This window comes from Arachis duranensis, chromosome 4 (genome assembly GCF_000817695.3).
Source record: "Arachis duranensis cultivar V14167 chromosome 4, aradu.V14167.gnm2.J7QH, whole genome shotgun sequence".
NCBI classification, from domain to species: domain Eukaryota; kingdom Viridiplantae; phylum Streptophyta; class Magnoliopsida; order Fabales; family Fabaceae; genus Arachis; species Arachis duranensis.
Genome location: NC_029775.3, coordinates 1912853 through 1931191, shown reverse-complemented (window position 1 = coordinate 1931191; position 18339 = coordinate 1912853). Strand labels below are relative to the sequence as shown.

Genomic DNA, 18339 nt, shown 5'->3' with positions numbered 1-18339 from the left:
CCACTACCTCTCTCTTTCACATGTCGCGTTGTCCACGCTCCTTTCTTCTACATACTCCAAAATAAAAAACTTAAAAGTGTTAACCCTTTTTAAGTGAGGACGATATTTCTTTCACAGTAAAAAATTATCATAAAATTTGAGTCCTAAAATTATATTTATTATGATTAGATAGACAGTTGGTGATTTATTCTTTGTTTGTCCCCAAATTTACACTCCTGATTTATATGATTTTACAAAGAAATTTCCTTACATTTTTTTTAAATGTTTCCAGATTTTGGACTAATGAAGCTATTTTTAAAACAAAAAAATAGTGTGATTTACGAATATCTCAAAAACAAGACCTTGTTTTTTAGCAGACTAGAGATTAATTTCTTTCATGACCACTATAAGTAGCAGATGGATAATGAGAAGAGATGGATTCTTTTAAGATTGATTTCTTTCAAGAATAATCCTCTAATAAAATTTTTATTAAAAATTTAAATTTAAATTAAAAATTAGTATTAAAATTAAAANCAAAGATTCTTATTTAAAGACGTTTTAAATATCTTTGTTATGAGTCTCTTAATTTGTGCTGCTTTATAAAAGCATTTCGATTTAGCAGAACGGCGCCAGCTACAGTGGTATCACTGAAGAAGCTCAACAAATGGCGGCTACCAACTCAAACTCTGAGGTCACTATTCAATTCGTAACTCCTCCTTCTTCATACCACTCAACTTAATTCAATTCAATTCATGCGTTGCACTTACTCTCATTACTATCATTATTATTGCTGTAATATCATTTCTCTTAGAATGTTCAGAAACCTAGTTTCGAAACGTTTCAATTATTCTCTTCCACCGCTTCTGGTTTTGGAATTTTCGACGATCCTGCACAACAAGCACCTTCTATACCTCCTCCTCCTTGCGTTGAAGTTCTCCCCTCTGAGGTTTTCTTCCTTCTTTTGTTTCTGTATAACGGTTGCTTTGAAATGGTGCCGTTTCTTCAAAGGGGATTTTTTTCATCCGAATAGGTTCATTCTTCCGTCAAACACAGCGTGGAATCAGTAAATTTAGATGGAATTACTTTGCTCAAGGTAAAGTTTCTTTCTTTGTTTACAATTCGTTATTTGTATTTGGATTTGGGTTATCTTATCTTATTTGTTATTAAAGGAAGAGTTTTCCTTTTAATTTTTTTATATGAAATCCAAACATGATCCTAGGATTTTAGAAGTGAGATTGTTGCTTAGTTTTTTAATTGTTGTGTGATTTCTGTGGATGAATTTGTTTCGTATGTACTATTGTCAGGGCCGAGTGAATACCCAACAAGTTTTTGGTTTATCTAACTCTGACTTAGTTCCTGGCAAATATGAAGGTAGTGACATTTTGTTCCTTGCATTTCTGTTTATTTTTTCTTGCTTGATCCTCATGTTTGGCTAATAAAGCAGTTTCGGTTTTTGTTCACTTCGGTTTCCAAAAATGTTTGGCTGTGGATTCTAGGGGGTTTGAAGCTGTGGGAAGGTTCCCTTGATCTGATTAAAGCCCTTCGTTGTGATATCAAAAGTGGGCTTATTTCGTTTGGCGGCAAGCGAGTGTTAGAGGTGGGCTTCCCCCTTTATGAATTTAGTTGTCTTGATTCTGCACTGAATGTTATTGTAAAATATCATTGCCGCATACATCTTTAGTAGTACTTGGAATACATTGCTTCTATTCCTTCAACACAATCATTGTTAGTGTTGTTGTGTTTAGTGGTAGGGTTATAAGTGAAGTGAACGATTTGGTGTTACCCTATGGAAACAGTTTTATGGATTAAATGTCACAATATTCATGGGATATAATAAATTTGCAATTCCAACATCAAAATTCATGCTTTTAATGGGGATATTGAGTTGCCTATTCCTATTGAACGTTTGATTGCCTGGCCTATGTAAAATAACTATACTACAAGCTACCAATAGAAATACAAGATGCTTTCTTGGATTGTTAAATCATATCATTTGTTCTTTTTTTCTCTTGTTTGCCCTTGCCTAGTTGCATGAACTCAAAAATTATTTCCTGCAAGAAAATTTATGGCAACTTAACACAGATTGGTTCAAACTGTCCTAACGTGAGCAGCAGGAAAAGGGGATGCCTAGGGACCCATAAAACACCTGCTCTTGCAAATTTTTTTAATGCAAGATTATGGGACTAGGGGATACCACATCCTGTTTACAAGAAGAGTAGAAAACAAACAAAAGGAAAAGATAACTAAAAAGCATAAGTTTCCAATTCTTTAAAATATCGGAGAGCGAAGTTTCTCTAGAAAGATTATGATATTTACACTAAATAGAGGTCAAAGGTCTAATCCTATCCCATAAAATTTACTTTTCCAAAAATCTATCAATTGAAGACACTTGAATTGTGCTTAAATCAAATACTGTGGTGGATATTACACGTTGCCACAATGAGATCAGAGACTCAGAGTAGAAAACAAAGTAACATAAAATAGATATATGAAAATATTTATGCTAATTTGTTTTGGAAATGTAACTCACTGACTGGCAGTCTAACTAATTCCCTCTCCCTCAGTGCTGCAACCCTTCCTTCATATACACTCAATATCTTCACACTCCTTGTGAGCTAGTAATGGACCCCTTTCTTTATCTCATTTCTCAGCCTTTGGCCTTGGACCAATCACCCCTTTCTTCCTGGTATACACAATATTTTGCATGGTTGTCAAAATCACATGTAGAACACAGTTCTCAACACTTACTCTGGATTTTTCATTCATTTTTGGATGTTCGGCCAGGGTAGGGAGCACAAAACCCCAGCCTACTGGCCTTTCCCCAATCTAAATGTATCAAATCCCCAATTTTACCTTAATGAACCACAGTACCTACTTGCTGCTGCTGCTGCTGCAAGAGAGAGCAAGTTTGAACTGATTGGTGCTTGATGTTGTTGGAGCCGCAACTTGCCACGTGTCTTGGGATGCAACTTGACCGGGGTGGTGACACCGCGGCAGGATGGAGTGATGGGATCTGTGACGATCCTAATGGCTGAGGTGCAACGGGGACCCATGAGGAAGATGACCTTGCTTTGCTCTCCTTCACTTCTTACTGTTCTGTTCATCTTCCTAGATGTATTTTTGCAATCTGATGTTTTTCTTCCCCGTTCAGAATTTTATTATTTTTCTGCATGTTTGTTGTTTGTTTTGTTTTGATATATGGCTAACTTGTTTATGGTAAAAAAGAATACAAACTCACATGAATAATAATTTTGAAACAAATATATGAAATATATTTAGATATATCACAGTTTTTTTTATTTTGCATAAGTACATATATACTGATATATATTACTTTGTATGAATAGGTAGAAACATTTGTGTTATGATCCTATGCTTTACGTTCCTAGCTCCCTTGTCCGTTCTTAGGAACTGCGAACTTGACAACCTGATCATTTGAGCCTAGTCTGGTTTTCTCTCAGAAATCTATAGTTTTTATAGAAGTTAATTAATAAGACATGCATAAGGCATATCTTTTGGTGTAAGCTATCCTACTCTCTCTCAGTTTCTGTATTGTATTTTCAGCTTGGATGTGGTCATGGACTGCCTGGAATCTTTGCATTGTTTGTGGTGAGTCTATGATTAACTTGCACTGCATCAGAGTCCTTTAATTCAGAAAACATAATAATGTATTTCTTCTGGTTGCTTAAGGGGGCAGCTGCTGTACATTTTCAAGACTTCAATGCTGAGGTTCTACGTTGCCTCACCATTCCCAATTTAAATTCAAATCTTTCCAATAAGTCTCATCCACTGTCATCAAACTTTACAAATTGTGACAAGATAGACGTTCGTTTTTATGCTGGTGACTGGAATGAAGTTGATAAGCTGCTTCCTTATGTTGCTACACATGTAGAAGACAATCAAAATGCTGGTTATGACTTTATTCTGATGGCAGAGACAGTTTACTCAATCAACAGTCTCCAAAATCTCTATAATCTTATCAAGAAGGTATGTTTTATACACGAGATCTATGAGTGAATGATCTTACTGTAGACATGATACATGATAAGGCACAATGACGTTATTTGATCCATGTAGCCGACACCATTTAGTGGGATAAGGTCTTATTGTTGTTGTTAATATAAGATTGGAACCTATTATGTATGTGCGACTTTTGAGGTTAAAACTTAAGATATTTTTGCTGATATTACAACAAATACATAATTATACCTTCTGTAACACATTGAAGCAAAGTCTTTGTCATTAACTAAAGCAACAGTTTTCTATGGCGAGTCATTGCAACGTACTTTAAGTTCGTTTTCTGTTTGTGTAATTATGTAAATTTTTTTAATTATAAACATATTGGTTTTCTTATCTATTGAATTATTAACAGTGCCTCCGACATCCTGATGGGACTTTGTATTTTGCTGCAAAGAAATATTATTTTGGAGTAGGTGGTGGAACTCGGCGTTTTCTGTCTGTGGTTGAGAAAGATGGTGAGCATCTTTACATTTCTTAGTTTATTGAGAAACTTAAAATTTATATGTCCTTAATTCAGTTGTGCCAATCCTCTAAAATTATTCAGGGACGCCAGTACTTTGTATCGGTGCAATAAAATTATTCTGATCTTGTATATCTTGATCTTGTTACTCAGCAGTTCTAAAATTTAAAAATTAAAATATTGTCATTGATGCAAACAACTCATAATAATAACTGCCCTACTAATTTATTGAAATATTAGGGTGCATTTGGTTTGCATTTTCATTTGTTTTCTTTCTTAGTATTTTTTGTTTTTTGGATTTTGTGAAGAAAAAAGAGAAATTAGGAAAAACAATAAAATCCTATTTTCTGTTCTCACCTCCTGTTTTCTCTTTTTCCTTCACAAAATTCTGAAAATAAAAAACAGTGAAAACACAATCCAAACGTACCCTTAGGTTTCCATCCTAATTACACGCATACAAGGAGTCTTATGTCTGAGTTATTATTTGGCACCTAATCATAGAATTGTGAATTTCATATCCTCTTGTAGTATCAAAAGTTTGATCATATTGCGCAATGGGAATTATCAAGCATGCTATGCCATCTTCATCATGATATATTTACTGGTTCATTGCTCATTCCTCTTTCCACTTATTAAGCTGTTGTGATTTCATGAGTGCCCTTTATTTGAGCAGGTGTGATGGCTAGTAGTCTGGTTGCTGAAATCACAGACGGTTCATCGAATGTGCGAGAAGTGTGGAGGCTTAAACCCAAGTAATACTGGTATTTTCTTCCTTCAATCAAACTATCCATAGTTTTTTTTTTCCTGGTTCAAAATGGAAAATCTGCACATGACCACTGCATTTTTTTCTAGAGTTTGTAATGGATGAAGCTGGAAAGGGGGCTGTTGGAAGGGAGTCTAGGTACATTTTGTATGTTTATGTCCAATTGAGGGATTAATATTGCTGGACGAGTTTTTGTAATGATTATTTGAAACATTGTGCTCTTTTATTTTGTAGAGAATATCATCCCTCATTTTCATGCTGCTCTTGCTTATACTGTTGTTGGTTTCCTTGGAATGTACGTTTTTATTGGGTAATACAAATCTAGTCATTCATTCATCTCTAGCATTTATTTCCATGTTGACAAGTTCCATTGAATGCAATTCGGAACAGGCATGAAAGCTTCTTGTTAATAGTTATCTAAAGAAATAAATAGTTGATATAGGATTTGGAGAAAGGAAAAAGCCAACCCATGTGGCTTCAAGGAAGCAAAATACAGTATAGATGATAGCAGCATTGCCAAAGCACCCTGATCTGAACTGTGAGTAACATTCCAAATCAGTCTCTAACAAATTTTCAGTCAACAAATTTTAATTACTAAATTAGTTCCTAACTTTTTTCTTGTTAGGAAAACCAATCTATATGTCAAATTTTGATAGAAGAGTTAGAAAAATCAATCCCTTTTATTTAATGAAGAAATATCATTCCCCTAAAAATTTTTAAAATTTTTAGATCAGTCTCTACATATAGACGAATAGTATAGAGACTGATTTATCTAACGAAATAAAAATTTAAAGATTAAATTGGTGATTAAAAAATTGTTGAAAACTAGTGTCTAACTAAAAATTTGTTAGAGGGGTATTATTCTATTATATTCCCAAATTGTCTCTAGCCATATACTGATATACAAGTGGTACCTTAATTCAATATTGGGTCTCAAACTCTCCCTAGAGGCTAATCTTAACTAATGATCAAAACACCTAACAAGTTCATTCATAAGGACATGAAAGTGAGAGACATACAACCTTTACTAGGTGAGATTAGTAGCATAGATGTAACGATGATGAAAGTAGACTATTAGAAACTTTATTTGAATGCATGCTTCATCAACAATATTAAGATCCTTCTATAAAATTGCAGTCTTAAGAATCAGATCTACAGCGATAGTATTTTGAGCAACCTCTATTTTCAGGGTTTGAAGGGGGAGGAAGACACCCTTCATTTTTACTGTAAGCTTCGCCACGTTCACCGTTGCAAGCCGGTTTATCTCTGCCAAGAGCTCCATAAGAAATATACTTCTTTTCCTCCAGAAATCGTCGGCTTATTTCCGATTCCATCAACATCTCATATTCTTGGTTGCATTCAGCTATAGAACCGTTGCATGTGTATGTGTATGCATGATTCGTTTGTGAGAATACAGTTGTACTTAAATGCATATAGCTAACTATCATGAAGCAACAGAAATTCTGAAACCTAATGGTATATTCTGAATCCATTCTTGTGTTTCTGATGTTTCCTTCCACTTCAATAAGCACTATATAGAGGAAGAATTATAGAAAAGAGATGCAACTTGCAAGTGGAAGCCACCGTTAGTGGTATGCATATGGAACGCACTGCAATAAAATTGTGGCCCAAAAGTGGTGCCAGTGTTATTTTCCCATGTGCCACTGATGCTGAAAAAAAAAAGTCTTAATTATTATTGATTATATTTGTGTATGAAATGAGGGTGTTCTGGAAACCCTTGGGGTTGCAATCTAGCCAAAGTAAACGATTCAGAAAAACTAAAAAAAATTGGTCAAATGAGAAAGTACTACTTTAGTATTATTTAATGGCAAATTCTAAGGTATAGATTCAGAAAATTGTCTATATGAATAGATTTTTCGTGTCTCATTTAGATAGAAACACGTATTGCTCTGTTTCTGTATTTGTCAGGTAAAGCAGTTCTCATTATGACGAGTATAAAAAATAGCATAAATTTGTTTTTACTAATTAAAAATAATGTGATGTGATGTTAATTACCTTATTAAATTTCGTTGAGATCGTTGTTTTTTTTTTGACAAAAAAAATGTATGTCCGTGGATGTTAATTATATGTTTTTTCTTAAGATTTTTTTTATTTGGCTTTCTTTTAAGATTAAAAAACGATTATTATAAATAAATCATGAAAAAATGTTTTATGATCAAATAATAAAAAATTGACATATAATATTTTTTATTGTTGGTCAAACTTTGTTTGTCTAACTTTAAATATTTAAACAAAAAGTTACAAACTTAATTATTTTTATTTTATTTTTAAAAAAGTAATTGATTCAATATGCTTAATTATTTTTTATTTGACCATTTTGATGTTAAAAAAGTTGAATTTGAATTACTATGTCAGTTACTAATATTTAAATCAACAAATTTTAATTATTATATGTCAGTTACTAATATTTAATTTTATTTTGTCAAAAAAAAATTAATTATGATGTAATTTTTTTAAATTTATCAAACTAATTTATATTGTTATTAAATAAAATTATGAATTTTTATATAAATAAATAATTTAAAATAAAGATTAATTTTTCTAACAAAATAAAAATTTAAAGAATAATTTAATAATAAAAATTTATTGAAAACTAAAATATTTAAAAAAAATTCTTAAACATTAATGTGGGTAGTTCTCATGAATTAATTAACACTGATTTTTTTTGGTGACTAGGAATAGTAATTTTATTCAGATAATCTTAAATTCAAAATTAACCTACTACAGTCAACGGATATTAGACTATGGCCATAAAAATGAACAATGTTGTATTATCAATTAGACGTAGATTTAAATCTTTATTTCAATTCATACACTAATTAAAATTTAGCTCTGATTGAATAAAATTTTAGATTAGACCAAACTTCTTTATTTGTGACTCGAGAAAACAAGATACAGACCATTAATAATAATTATATATAAATGAATATATTTGAAATACTAGTTATTCAACAAGTTCGATTGATTGATACGAGTTGATTTTCTGTTACGATAAATTGAAGAAACAATAGCCGGTCGAGAGAGAGGAAAAAGATAAAATTGAACAACTGTCAACGCGGTAAATGCATAAAAAGGGGTCAAATTTTAGCGGACGGTACTGCTACAATTTGCAGCGAACTTGCGGTGCTGAAGTAATCCATACCATATTCCCAGGAAAAGCTCGAACGACCTTCAACAAAAGGGTACCTGTACCCGAAACCGGCAAGCGGATCATTTATGAGAAAGAGGATGAGATTCAAGAGAATGATTCGGAGTTCTTACAGGGTGAGTTCGAGCCTGATTATCCCTAAACCCAACCCAATATGAGTTTTTCTATTTTGATGCCGTAATCGAATGAGAATTTAGAATAGATAAAAAAGAGGTCCCAAGGTATCATTTCTAATACATCGGTGGAGCAGGCTCGGACACATTGAGTACATCCTATACATGTATCATAAATCTTTACTGAATGTGACATTGGATTTAGATCTATAATTTTTTTTGATTCTATTAAAATACAAAATTTATATTTCTATCCTTATTAATTTTGATTTTTTTATATTTTATTTAAATTTAAATAAAAATATTTATTATTGATATTTATATTTTAAAGTTAATGCATGATAAATAAACGATTAACCATATATATGCTATATAGTAGTAAATTGAATCAATTTTATTAGTGCTACAACATATATACATGATAAATTACACAAAATTATATGGTCAACTTGATTCTATTTATATTTCACATGCAATTTTGTTAAAAAGACACAAAAGGACTTCTGGAACAACAAAAAACCCAATCCCCTTTCCTCACCTTCTATCAACAAAACCCTAAACCCCGTTTCCGAACTCTCTCACACTCGTTTCTGAGCTCTGAACCTTTTCTTCTCCTTCTTCCTCGAAACGATGGCGACTCAGATCTTCTCTCGAATCATCCCCAAATCTCTAACCCTAACTCCTTTCATCTCTCGCTCACTCTCTTCCTCCACCTCCACCTCCCTCGCTGCTGCTTCGTTCCTCCGCCGCCTCCGCCCTCTCGCCTCCGTCGCCTACCCCACCCTCCGCAGCCTCTTCCTCCCTCCTCGTTCCTCTTCCGCCCTCTTCTCCACCCGCGCCTCCACCTCCTCGCTTAACGACCCTAACCCCAACTGGTCCAACCGTCCACCGAAGGAAACTATCCTCCTCGACGGTTGCGACTTCGAGCACTGGCTCGTCGTCATGGAGAAGCCTGAAGGAGACCCAACCCGCGATGAGATCATTGATTCCTACATCAAAACCCTGGCTCAAGTCATTGGAAGGTGATAATCAGAAACCTAAATGTTTATTAAGTTTCATTTTTTGTGGTTCTATTTGTGTCTGTTAAAGTTTGGAACTGTGTGTTGCTATTTGAGATGAGGATTCTTATTATTATTATTGTAATGGTTGTATAAAATGGTTTTGCGGTCTTAGCTCTGATCATTTGGTATCTTTTTATTTTTTATTTTCTTGGGGTGTAGTGAAGAAGAAGCAAGGATGAAGATATATTCGGTTTCAACTAGGCACTACTTTGCGTTTGGGGCACTTGTATCCGAAGAACTTTCATACAAAATCAAAGGTTAATAAATATGCTTCCCAACTCTCTTTCTTTGGTTTCTATTTATGTTGTCTTTGCTAATAGGTTTTGATTTTTGTTTTTTGGGTTGAAATTTGCAGAGTTGCCTAGAGTTCGTTGGGTACTTCCCGACTCGTATTTGAATGTCAAGGAAAAAGATTATGGAGGTAAAGTCCCTTGTTTTGTCACCTTGCTGATGTTTGTTTGTGTATATACTTGCGTGCATTTGTTATGTTTCTTTCTCTTAATTCTTGTACTCCCCCAAGTGGAAGTCAAGTTAAACCATTCTTAGGCTTTATAACATGGTATGTCATGATGCCTAATTTTTATGGCGTTGGCTATTGGCTAATGCATTATGGATTTGTCGGTTCCTTCACCAGGTGAACCCTTCATCAATGGACAAGCTGTACCATATGATCCCAAGTATCACGAGGAGTGGGTTAGAAACAATGCCCGAGCAAATGAAAGGAACAGGCGCAATGACAGGCCTCGGAATGCTGACAGGTCAAGAAACTTTGATAGGAGGAGGGAAAATGTGGTGAACCGAGACATGCAGGGTAGGCCTCCCATGCCAAATCCTGGTGCTGGTCCTGGTCCTAACATGAGTGGTGCACCACCCAACAACCCAGGTGCATACCCTCCCAACAACCAAGGCGGATATGCTCCTCCTGGCGGCCCAGGTGGATATGCTCCTCCTGGCGGCCCAGGTGGATACGTTCCCAACAACCAAGGTGGATATGCTCCCCCTGGCGGCCGAGGTGGATATGCAGCTCAAAATGCTGGCGGATACCAACCACAGAATGCACCAGGTGCCTATCCTCCCCGCAACCCACCTCCTAACACGGGGGCTACTCCTCCAAACAGTGGATATGGTCAAATGGGAGGTGTGCCACAGAATAACTATGGCGGAAACATGGGAGGAGGAGTGCCTCCAAACCAGAACATGGGAGGAGGAGTGCCTCCAAACCAGAACATGGGTGGGGTTCCACCAAACCAGAACATGGGTGGGGTTCCACCAAACCAGAGCATGGGTGGGGTTCCACCAGGATGGTCGAACAATGCTTCCAACAGGGACTACCAGCCTAGAGACATTCCAAGCAGGGATTTCGGAGGCCCAGCTGGTGGGAACACGTACACTGCCTGAGGTGTGACGATTTGCAGAGATTCTTGTGCTGCAATGTAGATAAAGAAGAATTTTCTTGAAGACAACTTCAGGTTTATTTGATTTAACTGAAAGAATTATTATGTAGTAGTCTTACTTCACTTATTACTCTACTTTCTAATGAACCTGCATGTCATGGAATTGATGTTCACAATTTTTGAAGGCTAGATACAATTATTATTAGTGCTTGTTGCCTGAACCAGATTGGTAGAAAAATCTTTAGGCAAAGGCTATAATTATATTTTAAGATGTTTATTTATTAATTTATTTATTATTTTATTCTAAAACGGCTTTTCTGATTGAACCACAGTTAGACCAGTGAACCAGTGAACCAGCGATTTGATGATTGGTCCGGTTTTTAGAACCTTGATATTATGTGATAATTATTATATATATAGTGAAAATAAATAAGACTTTCATTCAATAAACTATATCAATTCAATTTAATTTTATCACTCATTTTCAAATTAATTATATTTTTAATTATTTCTAAATACTAATTTAAATATATATTTTTATTAAATATTTACAAATTAATAAATAAAAAATATTTACTCATCATAATATATAATTTTTAATAAATACTTATAGTATATAATAATATAATAGATATAAATTAATTCATGAGTTATTGAAATATGAAAATAATAGTTACTATAGTATAAAAATAAAATTAAAAAAATATTTATTATGCAAATAATAATAAAATTTTATATAATTATCTAATTATGATGGGCTCAACTTGTGATCCATCGGTTGAACCAATAGTCCAGTGATCCAATAGTTTGATCAGTTCGATTTTCGGTTCAGTTCTGATAACTATGATTTGATCACTTACCCTTCTTTCCTGTTTTGGCTCTAGGTTCTAGCTGATAGGTCGCCTGGACTGCTTGATTTCCACTTAGACCTTGTAAGCCTGGAAGCTGCGACTAAGATGATGATTTATGCTTGGTTGGAAAAAGAAAATTAATTGCTATTTTGGTTAGTTTATTGGTTCTGTTTCACTTTGTTCCCCTGTAAAACTGAGTACATCATATAAGCGTGATATATCAAGTATATGGAATATTGGAATATATGCTATGGAGTTCCAAACATAGATATGCTATTTTGCTCCCATATATTGTCTGTTTAGAAAGTATGATTGGTAATTTGGTATTTTATGCTAACTAGTTCCAAACATAGATATGGAGTTCCTAACTGATCAGTGTACAAGACTAAAAGATATAATTGGTATTTTATTCTAACTACTTCCATTGATCTTGTATTATTGAATATTTTAGCTATACAATTAGGGCATAGATACTTGTATTATTGAATGGTAAAGCCTAATTGCTCTTTGAATATAATCAAGCTCCCCCCTCAACTCATGGTACATTTTTCTTTTCAGTTTTTGTTAGTATGCTTTTTAACTTGGTAGTTTTAACCAATAATCCATCACACTGATTTTTTCCCCCAGCCAAAGAGCTTCTAGCTGCAGTGGAGGCTGAAAAGGGCTTAATATCCAGAAATGAACATTCATCTTCATACGCCAGCTCTCCTAGTCCCCTTGAACGACTCAATGATGATCATGTGAGATTGTGAGTGATTGGAAAAGTATTATATCTGTTTTATTTTGCTAATCTTTACTTGTATGATTGTGTTGATACAAGATTATAAGTATTCATTTCATGGACTTCAGGTAAAAAGAAAAAAAAAAATTCAACAATTTTAGGTTGATTATTATTAGGAAGTATAGTGATTTCATTTGATTTTGACCTTAACTTGATTATTGGGTCTATATTGAGTAATCAATCAATTAATTAATTAATTAATTAATTCAAGTATAGTGATGATGATGATTACGACCATCATCACTCCTCAATACTTTACTAAGATCATAGCCTCAACAAAAATATTCAATCAAACACACAAACAAGTCACCAAGACAAATAGTACAATCACAAGGGAACAAGATATGCAACCCAATCGAATGCAAATGCACAAACAAGAATGATGCATGTCTAGCCCTAGTGCAGGTAATGAGCTCATTTGTCGGTTACATACCCGCTCCCGACGTTACCAGGAGTCCTCTGACCAGGTAAGGCTTCCCTGTTGGCAATGCCCCTCGCAAGAGTCCTTTGACTTGTGAGGCAAACCACTGCAAGAGTCCTTTGACTTGCAGGGCGGCTGGATATATATGTTAGGATTTGAGGGTTTTACTGAACCTAGCTAGCAAAACTTGTTTAAAACAGATAAAATTTTGTGAAAGATAGATTTATGAGTTTTGTTAATGGATTATGATCATGCTTGCTTACATATATATCATTATAATTATTTTTTTATATAATTATATAGAATAATTTTGGGGATGTTAATGAAAATATAGATGTTAATCATGATGGTTTATTGGTAAAGATGAAGTGTTGGGAATTGAAAGATGGTTAATTAATGATTTTTATTAGAAGGTATTTATGTAGGATATAATATTTTATTAGTATTTACTAGAAGATATTTATGTAGGATACAATATTTTTAGTTTTTACTAATTTATTAGTAGTAAATTTTAAGTGGTTTAATGTATATTTTAATATACATGCTTAATTTAACGTGAGATGTGATGTATGAGTATTTAAAATTATGATGATTCTAGTACTTTTGGTTTATTATAAATATATTTTAAGGATAATCTGTATTATTTAAAGAATATTGTATAGTATTATTATGTATTTATTTTTATTTTATAATATTTGACTAATTTAATTAAAAATCAGGATTATATATAATCATATTATTAAATATTAAATTTTAGAAAAAAAATTATTAGAATATATATAAAAAAAAGAAAGAAAAAAGTGAGGACATAAGGTTATGGTTATATAGAGTAGTTATAGATATACAATGTAGCTATGTTTCTAAGGTTGTGCATTGAAAAATGTAGTTTTTTGTTCTGCACCACTTGAAAACCCAAATGCAATCTATTCTGAATGTTAATAGTGTAATTTTTGATACAGAAAAGCTTATTTTTGAGAATAAACATTCGAATGGTCTAGAGGTTTCAATCGATCAAATGTAGTACTTAAAATCATCCAATAAACTTTATTGGTGGCCTATATCCCAATAAATCACCATAAGCTCGGTTGATATTCAAAATTTAAATAATTATAAATGAAAATTTATTAGAGTATTATACCCAAAAAAGAGTAAATAAAAGTATTGTTATATATATACTTTATATTGTAGTTAAATAATTATAACAGTAAAATAAATAATATAAGACAAATATATTATTATTGTACTATATTTGTTTATTATAATTAATTTATTAATTTATCATAAATTTTATATTTTAAAAAATATTTATTCAGGTAATAAATTAAATTATTACTGATAATTTAATGAGAAAATATATGGAGCCAATACATGTTCCGTACAATGCATACAATGAGGGTTAATTTTAAATTAAAATTAAAGTATAAGATGTTTATTTAAAGTGATTCGATAGGATATCAAATATTTATTATCCCTGATATCTGGATGGTTATTTTGGATAGTATAAGTGTATTGTGTTTAATAAATTAGTAGTATTTTATCTGATGTCAGATCATTGTACACATTGTAACTTATTCCATTAATTTTCTAGTGAGATTCATTTAATATAAAACAATATTATAATTTTCATACTATCACTACTATTATTATTTATTAGAGTTAATACTCAATTTGATTTTTGAAATTTAAAGTCAAATTAAATTGTTCTTTTAGGTTGACACATAATAACATCACATTCTTATTTTTACTATCAGCACCACAAAATTTTTCGAGAAATATTACTCATCCATTAAATTTTGATCCTTCATTCACCCTTTATATCTAATTAATTAACTTAATTGATTTTAAAAAAAACTAATCTACTTTAATGAAAGGTAATTTCTAATTATATTAAGTTTCAATTTATTCTTATTTTTTATTTAAAATTACTTATAATTCAAATACTCCAAAAACCCACATCCTAAAATTGATGTAACTGATTGATACATGATTAAAGATTTTGAATATATGTTGCACGAACGCCATTGCAATACTTAAATCAGGACTATGGTACATGTTGTTATCCTTAAGTTCTCCATCTAAGCTATGCAGGAAAAGTCCAAAGCCAATTCTAGGGAATAAGAAAGTTTCATAGGGTCTTTCTGTTTAGGTGAAGATAGTCCGTATCTTTGTAGAGATGTTTATTTTACCGAGTGTTTCTCCAATCCAAATAGTCATATTTTTTGTGCGAGCCAAAACTTACTTGACAAAATTTTTTTTTACCTTTGGACCGTTATAGTTACGACCGTTGTTTACTGGGGCTTTGGTCGTTGGCTCCCCTGTTATAAGGTTACCAACTTCTTGGATCTTCCGGCACTGGGCAGACATCATCCCCATACATGGTCTTACGATTTTGCGAAGATTTGCGTTTTAGGTAAATAGTCGCCCAAGCCTGGTCATTGCGACTCCCTTTTTCAGGAGGCACCCCTTCTCCTAAAGTTATGGGGCTATTTTGTTGAGTTCTTTAGAGAGAGTTGTCTCGCACCTATAGGTATTCTCTATCTACCTACCGGTGTCGGTTTTGGGTACAGGTATCATTTTGTTGAAAGTCGTTCGAACTTTTGCTGTGAGTATGGCATGGATTACTTCAGCGCTGTAGCGTCTAGTACTCGAACATTGGCTCGAGACATTTTCTCTACCCTTTCTTATCCTGAAAAAGCAGGGCACCTTGTGACCTTGAACTGATAACCATCTTTTGACTAACCTAGCCTCCTCCGTCTTTCGGGACCAACAAAGGGTAGTGCAGGAATATTCACTTATTGTCCATTGACTATGCCTTTCGGTTTGATCTTAGGTTTTGACTCACCCTCTGTGGACGAACTTTGCAGAAGAACTCTTAGGTTTTTTAGGCATTGGATTCTCACTAATATTTGCGTTACTCAAGCCGAGATTTTTGCTTCTGCTTTGTCTACAAATGCTAGCTCGGGTCCTTTTCTCAAAGGCAGAAGGCTCCCCTACCAATTTATTTTTACATCCCACAGTTTCGGCAGATTGCTTAGTCCCGTTCTTCTTCGGCGCAAGAGTACTTGATCAGTGAGCTATGCGCACTATTTCAAGAGTGGTTGCTTCTAGGCAAACCTCCTGACTATCTCTGCACCCCTACCTCCATTATCATTGAGCGGCCATTTAGGGGCCTTAGCTGGTGATCCGGCTGTTTCCCTCTCGACAATAAAGCTTATTCCCTATCATCTCACTGGCCGACGTTGACCCTTGTTATTTTGTGGTCATATTTAGTATTTAGAGTTTGCCTCAATTTAGTACTGCCCTCACGGCCCTAACTTAGACACTCTAAAATCCTTTTTCAAACCTGCTTCTATTTCGAGTCAAGAGATAGATAAATAGACACATCCCGTTGTACTGATCGGGAGAGTTTGCAGTGACTGAGGGTCGAAGACCAAGAAATGAGTTATTTATTAGCTAAGCATTCTTCTTACAGCTAGATCCAATCTCCTGATTTTTATGGGAAGTAAAAAAAAATTTGAAGTTCTTCGTTTTGGGAAGGAAAATTAGAAAATTCTATTGAAATTTTCTCTAAAATCCGGAAAAAGCATGAAAAAAAAGCTCGAATGGTATGATCTCGCCATTTCCTCAAAATGAAAGGAGCGATCTCGTAATTTTTGTTCTATGAAAATACGTTGTTAAGTGTTCTGTTTTTTTTTTCATTGAGGTCGAACCTAAGCCTGTGTGCTTGAGAGATAGCTGTATAAGGGATATATGAATTCTCGAGAAGAGAGGGGATACGGAACAGAACCCAAGATAAGATGAAAATCAAAGAAAATGACTCCGCTATCTTAATTTGATTTTCTGATATAACACAGTTAAGAAAATTACTTTTATCTCTCCTGTTAACACCAATTCTTTTAAAAAAAATTCAAAAAAATTTTTATTCATCAAAATTAAAGAAAAAAAAAGCTGGTTATAAGGTTTAGAGATTTTTATACCTCTTAGATTTAAAACCTTAACTCATAAGTTCACTAAAATAAAAATGGGTCAAATCATAGTTAGGCCTAAAACAAACAAAACAAAATAAAATAAAATAAACATAAAATAAGTCTTAAAATAAATACTAATAAAATGATGTCTATTTGATTCAATTTGACTAACGAGAGTTTTCAATACAAATTGTAAATAGTAAGACGTTTGGTTTTTCATAATAGTTAACCATTGTCTTGGCCAATTCTTGATGCATCTCCTGAACAAATAATTTAACCATATTTGCAAAGCCTTCTTTTATCTCTTAGTTTTTGCTCTTGTAATTGGACCAATTGACATATGATAGTTCTCAATTTGTTCAACAGTGCTCGTATTAAGAAGAGTCGTGGTCGTTCTTCCGGACTGCCCAGAACCCATGAGTGAGTACATAGAAAATTAGATCTACATTAGATCTCACCTGAATCGCCCTATCTATCCTCATGAGGAGAAGTTTGGTTTCAAATCTTGGTTTGAACAGGAGAAATATGCCATGCTAATATGCCTTGGATGATCCACATCTCAGGGTCAAGCGCCAATGAGTACATTGAACTATCCATGTGGTTGAGAACCCTCACAGTCCAGGCATAACGATGGAATTATCAGGAACGCGCTCTGCCACTGGGCTAATAACCTGTTATGCCAAAAACAAAAAAAACCCACCCCTCTTTTTCTTTTCGCCCCCGTATGGCGACATGGGACGAGAAAAAAAAGAAAGAACTCCTATCAACTTGTTCCGACCTAAGATAATAAGCACATGAACTTAGTCTTATTTCACCTTCGAAAAACAAAAGAAAACTTCCATCCCTAAATTTAACTGAGACGTAGCTCGCTTCTTTTGGGGTGTGAAACTGTGTCAAACCAAACTAGGTAACAAGCATTAGTTTTTCCTAAAAAGGAGGTGATCCAGCTCCATCTTTCAGTATGGATATCTTATTACGACTTCACTCCAGTCATTAGTCCTATCTTCGACATCTCCCTCCTTATGATTAAGTTAACAACTTCAGGCATGACCTACTCTCTTCGACATCTCCCTCCTCCCTCCTTACAATTAAGGTACGACTTCGGCATGACCTACTCTCATAGTGTGACAGGCAGTTTGTACAAGGTCTAGAAACACGTGAAGCTTGTGGGAAGTAGCACTACAAAAAAAAAGCTCTCATGATCATTAGTTCTTAACTTATTGAATAGGGAGATACCGTAGACAATAAAAAACAATATCCAGTGACTACTCTGGTTTCTTTTAATTTGACTTAATGATTTAATGAAGACTTCTTGAGTTCCATTGATATTGATACTGATACTAATACCAAATCAAATTG

At 33.7% G+C, this 18339-nt stretch overlaps 3 protein-coding genes across 15 annotated transcripts; 2 read left to right on the top strand and 1 right to left on the bottom strand.

The window, feature by feature from the left end:
* The first annotated feature begins 563 nt into the window (after positions 1–563).
* On the top strand, positions 564–6561 carry LOC107482383 (uncharacterized). 13 transcript variants are annotated; one of them, XM_052260554.1, is made up of 12 exons: positions 564–670; positions 791–925; positions 1010–1072; positions 1284–1350; positions 1476–1576; positions 3544–3588; positions 3670–3966; positions 4352–4454; positions 5133–5211; positions 5457–5517; positions 5665–5760; positions 6412–6561. In XM_052260554.1, exons 1-11 carry the CDS (start codon positions 644–646, stop codon positions 5725–5727), a joined length of 1041 nt encoding a protein of 346 aa, XP_052116514.1. In that variant the 5' UTR covers positions 564–643; the 3' UTR covers positions 5728–5760; positions 6412–6561. The 13 variants fall into 13 exon arrangements, 11 of the variants coding, with proteins under 11 accessions (XP_052116514.1, XP_052116513.1, XP_052116515.1 ...); XM_052260553.1 differs by having other exon boundaries at positions 5457–5532; XR_008008342.1 differs by lacking the exons at positions 5665–5760; positions 6412–6561 and adding an exon at positions 5312–5360 and having other exon boundaries at positions 5133–5220; positions 5457–5493.
* LOC107482385 (protein RALF-like 32) lies at positions 6269–6736 on the bottom strand. Its single transcript, XM_021139746.2, has one exon. The coding sequence runs from the start codon at positions 6713–6715 to the stop codon at positions 6362–6364; it is 354 nt and encodes a 117-aa protein (XP_020995405.1). The 5' UTR covers positions 6716–6736; the 3' UTR covers positions 6269–6361.
* Positions 6737–9013: 2277 nt separating this feature from the next.
* On the top strand, positions 9014–12097 carry LOC107482382 (multiple organellar RNA editing factor 8, chloroplastic/mitochondrial). The gene is made up of 5 exons (XM_016102829.3): positions 9014–9526; positions 9725–9822; positions 9921–9986; positions 10200–11034; positions 11844–12097. Exons 1-4 carry the CDS (start codon positions 9135–9137, stop codon positions 10961–10963), a joined length of 1320 nt encoding a protein of 439 aa, XP_015958315.1. The 5' UTR covers positions 9014–9134; the 3' UTR covers positions 10964–11034; positions 11844–12097.
* The last annotated feature ends 6242 nt before the right edge of the window (positions 12098–18339 follow it).

Bases quoted from the DNA above. Each gene is read 5' to 3' on its own strand.
- LOC107482383 (XM_052260553.1), top strand. From the start codon at position 644: ATGGCGGCTACCAACTCAAACTCTGAG. The intron at 1,073-1,283 runs GTAAAGTTTCTT...TACTATTGTCAG, and splicing joins ATGGAATTACTTTGCTCAAG to GGCCGAGTGAATACCCAACA. The intron at 5,212-5,456 runs GTAATACTGGTA...TTTATTTTGTAG, and splicing joins GTGTGGAGGCTTAAACCCAA to AGAATATCATCCCTCATTTT.
- LOC107482382 (XM_016102829.3), top strand. From the start codon at position 9,135: ATGGCGACTCAGATCTTCTCTCGAATCATCCCCAAATCTCTAACCCTA. The intron at 9,527-9,724 runs GTGATAATCAGA...CTTGGGGTGTAG, and splicing joins CTGGCTCAAGTCATTGGAAG to TGAAGAAGAAGCAAGGATGA. The intron at 9,823-9,920 runs GTTAATAAATAT...TGAAATTTGCAG, and splicing joins ACTTTCATACAAAATCAAAG to AGTTGCCTAGAGTTCGTTGG.
- LOC107482385 (XM_021139746.2), bottom strand. From the start codon at position 6,715: ATGGATTCAGAATATACCATTAGGTTTCAGAATTTCTGTTGCTTCATG.